At 40.1% G+C, this 14,008-nt stretch overlaps 1 protein-coding gene across 1 annotated transcript in view; it reads left to right on the forward strand.

Moving 5' to 3' along the window:
• LOC136876077 (condensin-2 complex subunit G2) overlaps positions 1-14,008 on the forward strand; it is a 379,809-nt gene that overhangs the window by 115,031 nt on the left and 250,770 nt on the right. The window contains exon 6 of the mRNA XM_067149716.2: positions 11,507-11,620. Coding sequence (XP_067005817.2) covers positions 11,507-11,620 — 114 coding nt within the window. The remainder of the gene's footprint in view (positions 1-11,506; positions 11,621-14,008) is intronic.

A 14,008-nucleotide genomic window follows, 5' to 3' on the forward strand; every position in this document is an offset into this window, starting at 1 on the left:
CAAAAAGGGCCTGTCAATAGCAACAAAATTAAAACACTACAAAACAGTCACTCAACCAGAAATAACATACACAAGTGAAACCATTTTCAAAACAACTATTACGGCACAAATAGACAAAAAACTCAAGATAGAGAGAAGAATCATTAGACGTGCATCAACAAATTATACCAAAAAGATGGATACTGGAGAGTAGCTTCTAATGAAACAGTCTACAAGGAAATAGGAACAGTGATTTCCGATGAAGAAAGAAAGATAAGATCAAAGAGAATGAAGAAGTTCTGGGCTGACAGGAAACTGAAAAATTCTTTGTATAAAGTTGGCTAGGGTGGCCCAATGAAGGCCATAAAATGTAATTAAATAAATTGTATTAAATATTCTCCTCTTCAAAATATGCCGCTTATATAAAAATATGCTGATTTTTTTACAAGAAATCTGTAACAGCAACTAACCCCCCTCGCGCTGTAGATGCTGACGGATCAAATGTTATTGACAACCAGCCAGAATTTTAGTGCATGATGATATCATGATTGAAATTTATAGCAAAAACATTCACTTATGCAAAAGATTTTCTCAAAAGTTGTCATTCCTAATTAATTGATTACAAGATGAAAGCTGTCTATTTCAATTTCCTACATAATTCTTGAATTCCTTGGAATTAATAGTTTGTCTCCACATATTCTTATTCTGAAGCTTGGAGTCATAGTTATGCTCCTTGGAAATCTGAACATTTCCCAACAGCTCCTAAATGGAACCAGATTAGGGTCTAATAAGAAGTATGTGTGAAAATTGTTTAGATTTTGAAATAATTTGAAATAATTAATTGACTTAACAACATCCAATAAAACACTTCTATTTTATTTTACATAAAAGGCATCAATTCCCAGTTCGTTTGGCACTTTGTATCACAATCAATAAACTGCAAGGGACATCATCATCATCATCATCATCATCATCATCATCATCATCATCTGCAGTTTCCAGCTGTTGGCTGGGTCTGCTTGGAACATAAGCCTCTCCATCTCCTCTTGTCTTCCCACCACTTCTACCTAGTCACTCTTGCCCAGTCCTCTCCTCTTCTCTGTACACACTCTTCCACTCTTTTTATCCACCTGTCTCTTGGGCTTCCTCTTGGCCGTTTACCTGTTATCTCAATTTTGTGCATCCTCCTTGGTATTCTTTCCTCTGTCATTCTCTTCATGTGTCCATACATCGAAGTCTAGATGCCTCTATCCTATTCTGTAGTGGCTCTTCTTTTACTACATCTCAAATCTTCTCATTTCTCATCTTATCCCATCTTGTCACTCCTATCCTGCTTCTCAGAAATTTCATTTCTCTTGCCTATATTCTATTCATGGCTCTCCGCCTCATTACCCAAGTCTCAGCTGCATACATCAGAATAGGTATATAGTACATCCTGTATATCACCCTTTTGCTTCTCTGAGGGCATCCTTGCTCCAAACCAGGCTTCTGACCCTTTTCAGGAATGCTCCTTCTTGTCTTCCACGCTCGATTATTTGCTTACCATTTCTTCCACTTTCCTCTATGCTACTTCCTAAGTACTTGAAACACTATACCTTCCTCAGCTGTTCCCCTCCAAGCATTATCCCTCTCATAAGTCTCTCCTTCTTTCAAGGTGTGATCACTATCTCGCTCTTTTGGGCATGAAATTTCATTCCATATTGTTCCACCTCATCTACCCAAGCATCTAACTCTTCCTGGATATTCTCTTCCTTTTCTCCACAGACTAACAGGTCATCTGCAAACATCATCACTTTCATTTTTCTTTCTCCAATTTTCCTTGCCACTTTTGTTATTATCTCGTCCATTGTTACTACGAAGAGCAAAGGTGACAGAGTACTTCCTTGTTTTAATCCACCTTTTTGCTCAAACCAGCCTCCTCTCTCTCCTATATTCACACAACTGACACTCCCATTGTACATCTCCTTCACTCTTTCTACGGTCTGTTCCTTGACACCTTTTCTCTGTAAGGCTTCCCATACCTTGTTCTACACACACGGTCATAAGCTTTCTCAAAGTCCATGAAGGCCATTACAAGATCTTTGCCCCATTTATAATGACGCTCTTGTAGTTGCCGTACTGCGAATATAAGGTCTACTGTGGACCTTCCTGATCTGAAACCATACTGCTCTTCTCTTAACTTTTCTTCCACCCTCTTTCTGATTCTATTCTCCAGAATCATGTCAAACACCTTTGCACAGTGGCATATCAGTGTGACTCCCCTATAGTTCTTTAACTCTTTTCTATTCCCCTCCTTGAAAATGGGTATGATTACCCCCTTCTTCCAATCTTCAGGGGTCTTTCTTTCCTTGCATACTACTTTCAACACACGATAAAGCCACTGTTTCCCTATCTCTCCTGCTGCCTTCACCATCTCAATACTCACTTCATCTAACCCTGGGGCTTTCCCTCCTTTTATCTTATCCAGTGCTAGCTCCACTTCTGCCCATGTTAAGTCTTTTTCTTCTTTCATATTTTGGGATCGATGACCTCGATGTTAGGCCCCTCTAAACAACAAGTTATCATCATCATCATCATCATCATCATCATCATCTTTCATATTTCTTACTTCCTCCCTGCTTCTACTTTCTTCCTCAGTGCATCCTTCTGGGTTTAGTAAATCTTCAAAATACTCCTTCCATGTTCCTTTGAGTTTCTCCATTTCCTGCATTTTATTTCCATTTTTGTCTATCATTATAACCTTCCCTCATGCCTTTCCTCTTACTCTTGACCATTCCATACAGTACTTTTTTTTAAAATTTCCTTTGGTATCCTCTTCCATCATGTTTGTCCACTTTTCCATTAATTTTTTCTTCTCTGTTACAACCTTTTTAACTGCTTCCTTTTTCGTCTTATATTCTTGTCTTGTCTCCGTTGTCCTCTGTTGAAACCACACTCTGAAAGCTTTATTCTTCCCCCTCACTTTGCTTTGGCTCTGTCATTCCACCACGGGGTCTCCTTGTGTCTTTTCCTGGCACTAGTTCTCCCACAAACTTCCTCTGCAGTTTTTACTAGTGTCCTGAACCTTTCCCATTCCTCCTCTACTGTTTTTGTATCATCTGTTGGTATGTTCAATCTTATTTTTTCCTGGTATTCTTCCTTGGTTTACTTTGCCTTCAGTTTCCATATTTTTATGCATCTTTCTTGCTTCTCTGTTCTCTTACTTTCTGTCATTGTTCTCAGTTTCATTACCAGTAGTCTGTGGTCACTATCCAGGGTCTCTGATGGTATTACCCTTACATCTATAACATTCCTCTTCATTTCCCAGTTGTAGATCATGTAATCTACAATGGATTTCCTAGACCAGTCACTGCTAAACCACGCTATCTTATGGCTTTCTCTCTTTTTGAACCACGAGTTCCCGACCATCATTCCATTTCTTTTGCACAAATCTAGTAGTCTTTCTCCTTCCTTATTCCAATTTCCCCATCCTTCCGCTCCAAGCACGTTCTCATAACCCTTTCCATGCCTATATGGGCATTCAAGTCCCTCATTAACATGTTATTCTCTCCGTTCAATTGTCTCTCCAATCCTTCCTCAAAGTCATCTTTATCTTGTTGCGTGCATCCTGCTTGTGGAGCATACACTTATACAATTTCCGAGGTTTTTCCTTTGGTGTTATTTTGACTTTTATCAACCTGTCACTTATCCCTTTTACTTCCTCTTTGATTCCATTTCCTACTACCACTCCTACTCCATTTCGTTTTCCGTCATCATTTTATATCCGTTACAACCAAAAACCATTCCACAGCTCTCTCATACCCTCACCCCTCCACTTAGTCTCTGCTAACCCTAGTACATCCAGTTTTCTTCTTTCCATCATGTCTACAACCTCTTCTACTTCTCCGGTCAATGTTTGTATATTCAGTGTGCCAATTCGTAATCCTCACCAGAGTCATCCGTCCGACTTATCATTCCTTACAGCTTATAAATCTCATATTTTGTCCCATACTGGCTCAACACAACTAAGGTTAAGTTATAAGGAGATTCCCACCTTCCAATACATGTCAATTTTTTTTGTAATAATTTTATTGATTACATGACATAATTCAGCCTAATCTCTAGATATACAGTATATTAAATAGGACATGTTTCGTTCCAATGTGGAACATCTTCAGCTAAAATTAGAAAATTTACAAGTATTGGAATGTGGGAATCTCCTTATAACTTAACCTTAGTTATCATTCCTTGTTTCCTTGAAAGCGAGTCAATATTCATCACCAGCTTGCTAAGCCTGTAGTGACTTCACCAGAGCCCCATTAGCCGCCATCTTTTTCAGGATATCTGTAGGGCCTTCACAGCTACCGTAGCGGTCTCAGGGCCCACACAGTTCCCACTGTACTTCACCCCTACAGGCTATTCCCTACTTGATGACGTTCCCATCTCCCACGACGTGGATGAGGGGTTGGACTTGTGGGAGTCAAGGGACATAACGGTCTTTATTTACCTCAGCCAGTTTTCAGCCATGGCCAATTACTTGTTGCAATATCAAGAGAGTGATATTTTAAAGTTGCAATAGTCCCAAAAGGTAATTGTACAAGGAATGCACCGAGCAAGTGACTGCTCAGTTTGGATCACGTAGGTATCAGCTTGCATTCAGGAGATAGTGAGTTTGAAACCCCCTGTCGGCAGCCCTGCCCATTTTCACAGCAGGCAGATGCAGGGGTTGTACTTTAATTAAGGCCACAGTCGCTTCCTTCCAACTTCTAGCCATTTCCTGTCCTATCGTCACCGTAAGACCTGCCTGTGCCAGTGTGGTGTAAAGCAGACTGTTACAAGATTATCCGGGCTGAGTGGCAGGTTCAATCCTGGCTCAGTCTGGTGGTATTTGAAGGTGCTCAAATACGTCAGCCTCGTGTCGGTAGATTTGCTGGCACGTAAAAGAACTCCTCCGGGACTAAATTCCAGCATCTCGGCGTCTCCGAAAATCGTAAAAGAGTAGTTAGTGGGACGTAAAACAAATAACATTATTATTATTAGTTACAAGATTAAGTACAAGGAATGTCGAATACAGGGTGTTTCTAAATCATACCAACAAAAAAAAAATCAGGGGTGCTCTTCGTGTTATATAAAAAACTATGGCGCAATCAAATTGCCAGAGAAAATGTTTCCTTTCGAGAAAATGAGGTTGCTTTGTTACTTCCGGGTGCGCGATTTAAACTGTCGAACTTACTGTATTTGCTGTGCCAGAGTGCATACTGCTGGCTGCTGCTGCTCCGCGCAAATACACAAGTTTTTTTTGTTCGACTCACACTGAATTCTCCTGTTCTCTTAGAGGCAATACTGACAGTTTGTTTATTAAGCATCTGTAAGGGCCACTTCACACTAGGCGACTGGAATCGGCGACCAGCCGCCCGTGCTTGTGGAACATTGTTTCAAATGGAGCCCGTCACACTGGGCTACTCAGTAGCTGAGCTACAGAAAGAAGTCCGGCCACCTACCTTGCAGTAGCTCACTCCTGCTACCGGTTGCCAAGGCAGATTCCGCAACCCCGGCTGGCGACAGCTGGTGAACCATTGTTTTGTATTGGAGTCTTCACACTTGGCGACTGTGTAGCCCAGCTACTCGTCCTCTTTACGTTCCATTCAAAACATCCTTAAGTGTCATTGTGCATTTCAAGTACCTTCCCATTACATATTCCATTTCAGAATGTTATAAACTGTACTAAATAAATATATTACATTCAGTAATTATACAAGCTGAGCAGTGTCCGTATGGAACTTAAACTGTGATGAGTAGGCTATAGTAATGAAGTTGAGAAGTAATGACAGTTTTTCGACGACTTTAAAGAAAGAGCATCCCAGGAAAGAAACGATCTTTGTAATTAAGGTATAGGAAGCGACCTTGTTCTTAATTAAAGTACAGCCCCAGCATTTGCCTGGTGTGAAAATGGGAAACCATCTTCAGGACTGCCGACAGTGGAGTTCGAACTCACTATCTTGCATGGTTAATGCCACTGCCTCAGGGACTGGGTGCTTTCGTTCATCTGTACACATAACACACCACACTACCAACCATCACAGATACACGCAGTGTTGAATACATTGCTCTGTAGATTTGGGTCAGATCCACATAAGGTGCCGACCTCAATTGATTGGGAAAAGGCCTGGCAGAATAAGAAGATAATGGAAATTTTGCCAATACAAGGAGAGGCAGGCATTTTTTAATTATTAAGTTGTGGAGAGAACGATATTTAAGGCACCTTGTTGCGAGCATTCTTGATTTTTCTTTAAAAATGATGGTTGAAGGGAATCAACCAATAATTTTCAAAATGTGGCTGTGTGTACTAACAACTCTACATTACTGTCTTCTCAGAAACGTGGACTATTAGTGCATGTGATAAGAAACGTCTGGAAGCATTTGAGATGTGGTGCTGGAGGAGGATGGAAAAGATCTCATGGACAGCAAAACTCACGAATGAAGATGTTCTTCGACGAATAGATGAAAAAATATCCTTTTTAGCAACAATAAGAAAGAGAAGAGACCAATTAATTGGCCATCGCTATAGGCACAATGATTTCATAGTTAATGTCATGGAAGGATTGATTCAAGGTAAAAGAGGAAGAGGAAGACCTAGACTGCAATATGCCAGACAGATCAGAGATGATGTAGGAGCAGGCTCATATGTGGAAATGAAGAGATTAGCAGATTACAGAGAAGAGTGGAGAAGATGAATTGCTGCCAACTAGTCTTAGGATTGAGAATTAAGAGAGAACATCATCACATAAATCATTGGACAGTTTATAGTAAAGTACTTTTTCCAAACTATCTTTCAACATAGGATGTGAATGAAAACTATGAACCTTTCCTTCTTTCTTTCCGACAACAATAAGAGCAGCAAGAGGCACTCCTCTACCTGATAACTCATTATAAAAACTGTCACCAGGCCAGGAAGGAGGCTAAGTAGCGCAGCCGGCGACACTGAATTCACCTGAGCTACTTTGTAGCCGATTCTGGTTGCCGATTCCTGTCGCCAGTGTGAAGCGGCCCTAATTGCATACATTAATTCAGACTCGCAATGCACCTGATCATTTCTCCTCTTGTCTGTTGGTCTAAGTAGTAATGTTCTTTGTTATTTAACATATGCGCTGATACATTGCTGCCACCACATGATCACGCATTCATTTACTCTCAATATTGTAAAAGGAATGAAATAGTGAACGAAAGAAATAATATGCCGATTGGTTTGATTTCAGTAAATGTTCAATTCTTATCTCCCCCTTCTTCTTCTTCTTCTTCTTCTTCTTCTTCTTCGATCTTCACTTCACATAACAGGAAAGGTCTATGGGAGTTAAATCGGCGAAGTGCAGAGACCATTTAAGTGGCCAGATATTGATCATTTAAATGCTCTGTGATGTACGGCGTGTGAAATGCGGTGGAGTGCCATTATGGCAGCCAAACTCGCTGCCGTATAACCAGAAGATCATCTTCGAAGAATCCAGGCAGTGATTCTACCAAGAAACAATAGCATTTCTCACCGTTCAGGCAAGGAGGAGGGATATGCGGCTCATGTAAGTAGTCACTAACAATGCCGGCTCAAATACTGATGCTAAACTGGTGCTTAAATGTGTACACTACTGCCACATAAGGGTTTTTCTTTCTGCCCTCCTTCATGCAATCGCCTGCCAATGGATACGAAGGTCGAATGGTGAGGTTGGTGGTGATTAGTGTTTCAGATGCCATAAATCACTACAGCTTCTCTCCCGTTGCCATTTACTGTGCCATAGGCTAGGTGCATATCAGCTATTTGTTTAAGGTCTCACAACCATACAGAAAGCACGTAGTGAGAGGAGTTCACACGACCAGGGATCATAACAGAACAACAATTATAATAAATAGGAAAAACTTACCGACTGAGATCCCAAGGTAAGGTCGTCGCAGTGTGTGAAAGCAAGGGTCCACAAGGCAATGTGGAACAATTAAAACTTAATTTTAATTAATCTTTGGCTGAAATAATAAAAAAATTCACTAATTTTCCAGAAGAAAATATTTTAAAACGAATTGATAAAAATACTTCTGATAATGCTTAACAGCATTTCAAATTCAAGTATCAACAATTAGAGATCAGTAAAAGAGAAGTATGCTTTAACACTAGTCTCACTGGCTTCAAGAATTTCAGTTTATGATATGGAAAAAAAAGGAAACAATTTCTAAGGGACTAACTTGGATCGCAGTTAGAATTTAAAAACATAATGAAACAAACGGTATCCAAGGTCCAATCAAACAGGACAAGAAAATCAAACGTACTTCAAATAACGCCCACGAGAAAATAATTCAGGCTCAAATACAATAAATATCAATACCTCAAGAGCCTCAGTAAATCAGACTTAATTATCACCAGAGCAGATCAAATATCCAAGCATCAGAAGGAAAAATTTCACAACTCAATCGGCGAATGTAAAGTGTCATAATAATAAGAGATGACACTCACATGTCGAACCCAACAGAGTACACGCCCACCAACAGTTTACATTCGGTTGCGTAGTAATGAATCACGTGGCACACATACAAAGATGGCTACCCAAACAATCCGACCAGTCCACTAGAAAAGGTTTTCGGTGCGAAATATACAAGATAACAACCATAATTCGAATGAGTTAAACAAGATCAACTTAAACCACCAAATAGATGTTTATACCAATAATGTATTAATAACCAATGGTCCTTAGGAGCTCCTACAGTATAGATTCACTTAAGTTTACCTTATGAAGTATTCAAATTATTTCAAAGTGAAAATCAAACCGATTTACAGATTTACAAATTCTTTGAAACCCCAATTACAACCCAGTAATTACAATGAAATGATTATGACCTGAATTTCGAATGTTTCTGCCTAAATCAGAATTACTTGAGATATAACTTGATAACCCTTTTTGTTTACATAGTTATTATACCAAAACAGTTTCTGTTTGCTTCTCGATATAAAGTGCTCTTGTTGCATTCATGGATCAGTCCAGATTTGTAGAACAAGAAGATTCAGATACGTACTTACAAGGTCGGAAGAATATCCAATCAAAAAAAAAAAAACAACACATTTCAGGCCTAATCGCCAGCCTGGATCCAGTCCAAGCAACATCTCCACAGCTCTCATTTAGTAGTTGTACAACTTAATAGTCCACCAGAACCCTTAGCCGGCAAGCTTCCTTCTTAAAACAGATATCACGACAACTGAACTGCACTGATTGTTGTTCTTACACAGTCGACGATCGCAAGGCAAGTTCCACTTCAAGAAGGCAGATGGCAGGAGCGCACAAACGGGCCAGGAAGGCAAGTACATCGTTCGCCCACTAGGAGGCGCACAATTAGCGAGCAGTGAATGAGGAAATGCATTTTACGAAAGTCCAGCTGACTTAATAGGCCACAAATTAAGTGAATGCATAGACTGGGCCATAAAATACTTCATGAGTCGCATCCAATCATTTAAAATCAATTATAAAGGTGTTTTGCAGCTTGCCAGGAAGTGGCCCGCACACTATAATTTTGAAATCATTCACCACGGCACATATGCATGAGACGTGTTGTCAAACACTGAAGCTACAACGTACTACCGCTGACTCGAGAAAAACTGAGTGGCGCCTGGCATTTTCTCTTCCGTTTCACTCGCTTTACCGAAACCCATGTTCTCCACCGAGTAAACCGTAATGGTATTTCAGTAGCATTTCCTCTACTGAGGGCCCATTGCCCTGCTGCAAAGTCTTATCCGCCCAAAGCCATCGGCCATTGTAGGGGGTCAGGTTATTTTCCGCCTTTTGGGAAATGCTTGAAGAGTAGATCGCTGACATACCTCAAAAGACTACCTCATTATCGCCAGTGATCTAAACAGACATGTCGGTCACAGGAAGGAAAATCATGCAGCCCATGGTGAACATGGTTGTGGGAAAAAGAATGCTGATGGCTGCGTATCTCTGAAGTTAAACCTAGGCTCACCAAAGCACTAAGTTGTTTTTCAAGTTTGTCATACAGTGATGAGACATCAAAACTGCTACAGGAATTCATCATTGTCAATAACTCTGTAGTGTAGACCTCTGCCAAGAAAGGACTTTTACCAGAATATTTATTCTTATTTATCAGCATTATCTTACACTTCATCATGCTTTTGAAAATGACTCTAAAAACCTAACCAATCTCAATTTCCTCCAAATTTTCAGAATTTGGTATTTGGAAGACAATATTTACTTCTTACATTATAAGTGCTACTTAATGTTGACAAAACTTCCTGTTCATGTTCTCTCTCCCATACAAGAACCTCAGAACTCTACCCATGTGATCAAGTCGTCTTCTGTCGCCTCATCTTTCATGAGGTGTTATAAGGTGTCCTTGGTCCAAACTGCTTACGAGATTAGCCTTCTGCAAACAAGGCATAATAATTTCCTTGGATTGCAACTCAAACCTTTTCTCACATTTCCAACAACACTTGTAATGATGCTACAGTTTTTATAAATATAACACGTTTTTCTGATACAGTAATATTATTTTACATACCTATCCTGTCACTGTTGCCAAATGTTATGAATCATAAACACAAAACACTGAGATATCACTAGGAAAATGACAGAACTATATATTTTGATTGAGGAAAACACTACACATGAATGTGATACATCTCCATAAAAAAACAACCCACCACAGAACACCTATATTCTTGGCTACACCATCTGACAATGGTAAGTTTGTCTCAGACGATGAATTCTAGGCCTCCCTCTATGAGCAGCCACTGTTACACAATTATAACAACAATAACTGACAAGTGAATCAATAACAAAAACTGTATACTCTATAATAAGAATAAAAATAACAGCAACAACTAACAGACTACTCATTTTCACACCAAGCATATGCAGGGGCTGTACCTTAACTAAGGCCACAGTTGATTCTTTCCCACTCCCAGGCCTTTCCTGTCCCATTGTCACCATCAGACCTACTGTCTTTCTTTGTGCAACATAAGGTAAATGGGGGGGGGGGGAAACTAACCGGCTGAATACAAGATAGATGAATTGCTAGTGCATAGATAATGGTTCATGGCAAAATGACCTTGGGATACCAATAGCATGCACTGACAACCGTCGCCCAACAGCCAAGCGAGCAACCATTTTATTCACTTCTGCCGAATGTGGCATGTTCTTTCTTATAGCTTTGTAGAAAGATTGATCTACTGTTCGCTTGGAAACATTCTAATACATAGTAGACATTCTCCCCTCCCCGCTGAGTTACAGCAGTAATGAAAATTAAGGCCCATCCCACCGTGTATTAATGTCCACTAATCCGAGGAACGCTCAAAGGACAGTTTTAAGTCATTGTCTGGATACTTTTGATCAGATAGTGTATGCCAGCTTGAGATTTATTCTGAATTACTTTTATAATTTACAGAAACATAAATTCTAGCGTGTGTTTTTGTCATGTTGTATTACTATTCCTCATTGTTTTCCTTTTTTTTCCCCCCTTGTTTTAGACTTGAAGATCATAATGATTTGTGTGTTATTTTATCTAGGATATTCATGAAGTGATAAAGAAGGCTCTTGAGACTTGCAAAACTACAGATGCTCAGTCATATGGTGCTATCTACTGTCAGGCTTGGCAGACATCTCCTCAACCAGTGAAAGAGGTAAGTATTTTCAGATTCTTCTTCTTCTTCTTCTTCTTGTTTCGTTTCGGCCATCTAAGGACCACGTCATTTCAACTGTTTCCCTTGAGCTTTAATGTTGGTCCACTATTCCTTCATTGGTATACGGTGTTGCTCCTTTCGCTCTTTCGTCCATGCCTTTCCAGTTTTCATCTTCGGCTTTGGTAGGAAACTCTGATGTTCTTGGAGTTTTTTCTTGAGTGGGACATGCTCCTGGATATCTTCAAATGAGATCCCAATCTCCTGCAGATCTTTCTGTACTTCACTGAACCATGCCCCCTTTGCCTTTTTCTCTTGGAGGAAAGTGAAAATGCGGTTGGTTAACCATGTTGAATTCATTCGGGCCATGTGTCCATAAAAAGTAATCCTCCTTTTTCGTATCACATTGGTTATTTTCTCTACATGTGAGTACAACTCCTGGTTGTGCCGTCTCCTAAACTCGCCGTTGTCTTTGACTGGACCTAAGATTTTTCTCAAAATCTTTCTTTCCTTGGCCTCCAATTTCTCCATCATGCCTTTTTTGTTCATGGTGAGACATTCCGCTGCATATAGAGCCTCTGGCCGGATAACAGTGCAATAGTGTTTGATTTTTGCATTCAAAGATATAGATCTTTTGTTATAGACATTTTTAGTCAGATGGTAAGCCATTTCCATTTTATTCATGTGTGAAGAAAAGGCTTCTTTTTTGGACAAATTAGGTTCTATCCATTCACCAAGATACTTAAATTTTTTCAACTCGCTTGACTTTTCCGTGAGTCCCTTCTAGCTCACTTGGCACCAGTTTGATGTTTGTAATGAATTTTGTTTTCTCAAAGGAGATTTGGAGGCCCGCCTTTGCAGCTTGTGTTTGAAGCTGGTTGATCTGCTTCGTGGCCACATCCAAGGAATCAGTGAAAACTGCGAGATCGTCTGCAAATGCTAGACAGTCAATTGAAAGGTTCTTGTTCTTGTGGCCTAGTCTGACTCCGCTTTCGACTCCTTCATAAGTTATTTCTCTACGCCATTCACGGATCACTTTCTCAAGAACGCAGTTGAACAACAGAGGTGAGAGACCATCTCCTTGCCTAACTCCTGTCCGTATTTCAAAGGCATCTGAAGTCTCTCCTCTAAACGTTACTTTTGAGATGGTGTTGGTGAGAGTCTGTTGGATGATCACTCTTGTTTTACCATCCAAGCCAAATTCCTTTAAGATCTGAAGTAGGGTAGTTCTATCAATTGAATCATAGGCCTTCTTAAAGTCGATGAACGTTACTACAAAAGGCTTGCTCCTTAGTTTAAGATATGAAAAAACAGATTTCAGATTCATAATCTGCTCCACACATGACCGTCCTTTCCTGAAACCTCCTTGGTAATCGCCCAGCTCTGGATCTAGCTGTTCTTCTGCCCTGATTTGAAGAGCTTTCGAGATAATTTTGTAGGTTATAAGTAGGAGGGAGATGCCGCGATAGTTGTTGAAGTAGGTGGATTAGTGCAGATGTCCAGTCACTTGGAAGTCTTTCAATATTCCAGATTTCATGTATGATGTTCGTTAATTTCCCCACTGCATTGTCACTAGCAAACTTCCACAATTCAGCTATTATCGAATCTTCACCCGGTGCTTTGTTATTCTTCAAGGATTGGATAATCTGTCTGACTTCCTCTTTCGTAGGTGGAGCTGAATCTCAGTGGACTGTTGTTTTATCTTCAAATGTGAATCTGGACATTGGGGCCTCGCAGTTAAGAAGGGATGCGAAGTATTTTGCAAGGATCCGGCAGTTTTCCTTGTCGTTATGGGCTAGGTTTCCATTGGAATCTCTGAACTGTAGGCTCGGTGGGTCGTATTTCCTCAAGTTGCTTTTAAATGTTTTATAAAAGTCGCGTGTATTGTTCTTCTTGAAATCCTGTTCAATTTGAGCCAGCTGGTGTTTGTCAAAAGCACGTTTAACGCTGCAGATGGTTTTTGCTGCACACTTTCTCTCATTCAAGAAGTTTGTCCAGTTGACTTGGTTCTTTAGCGAGTTCCATTTCTGTCAGGCGAACTGTCTTTGCCTTGTCGCTGCACCGCATTCACTGTTCCACCAAGCATGCTTCCTGGGCTTAGTAAGCTGAACCGTCTCTTTAGCTGTTTTGACCAGGGCCTTGCGCAGTTGTTCCCAGTTCTCTGCATCCACCGATTGTAGTTTGTGAGTGAACTCATTGTTAGATCCTAGTTTTTCTCTACCAAATCTTTCAATCCTTTTGGCTCTAACTCTCCTTGTGTTTCTCAGGAGCAGTTTGATTTGATTGATTTTTATATTGTTGTTGTTGTTATTATTATTATTATTATTATTATTATTATTATTATTATTATTACTACTACTACTACTACTACTACTACAGGCCCTGTGCTGC

Source organism: Anabrus simplex, chromosome 6 (genome assembly GCF_040414725.1).
Source record: "Anabrus simplex isolate iqAnaSimp1 chromosome 6, ASM4041472v1, whole genome shotgun sequence".
NCBI lineage: Eukaryota > Metazoa > Arthropoda > Insecta > Orthoptera > Tettigoniidae > Anabrus > Anabrus simplex.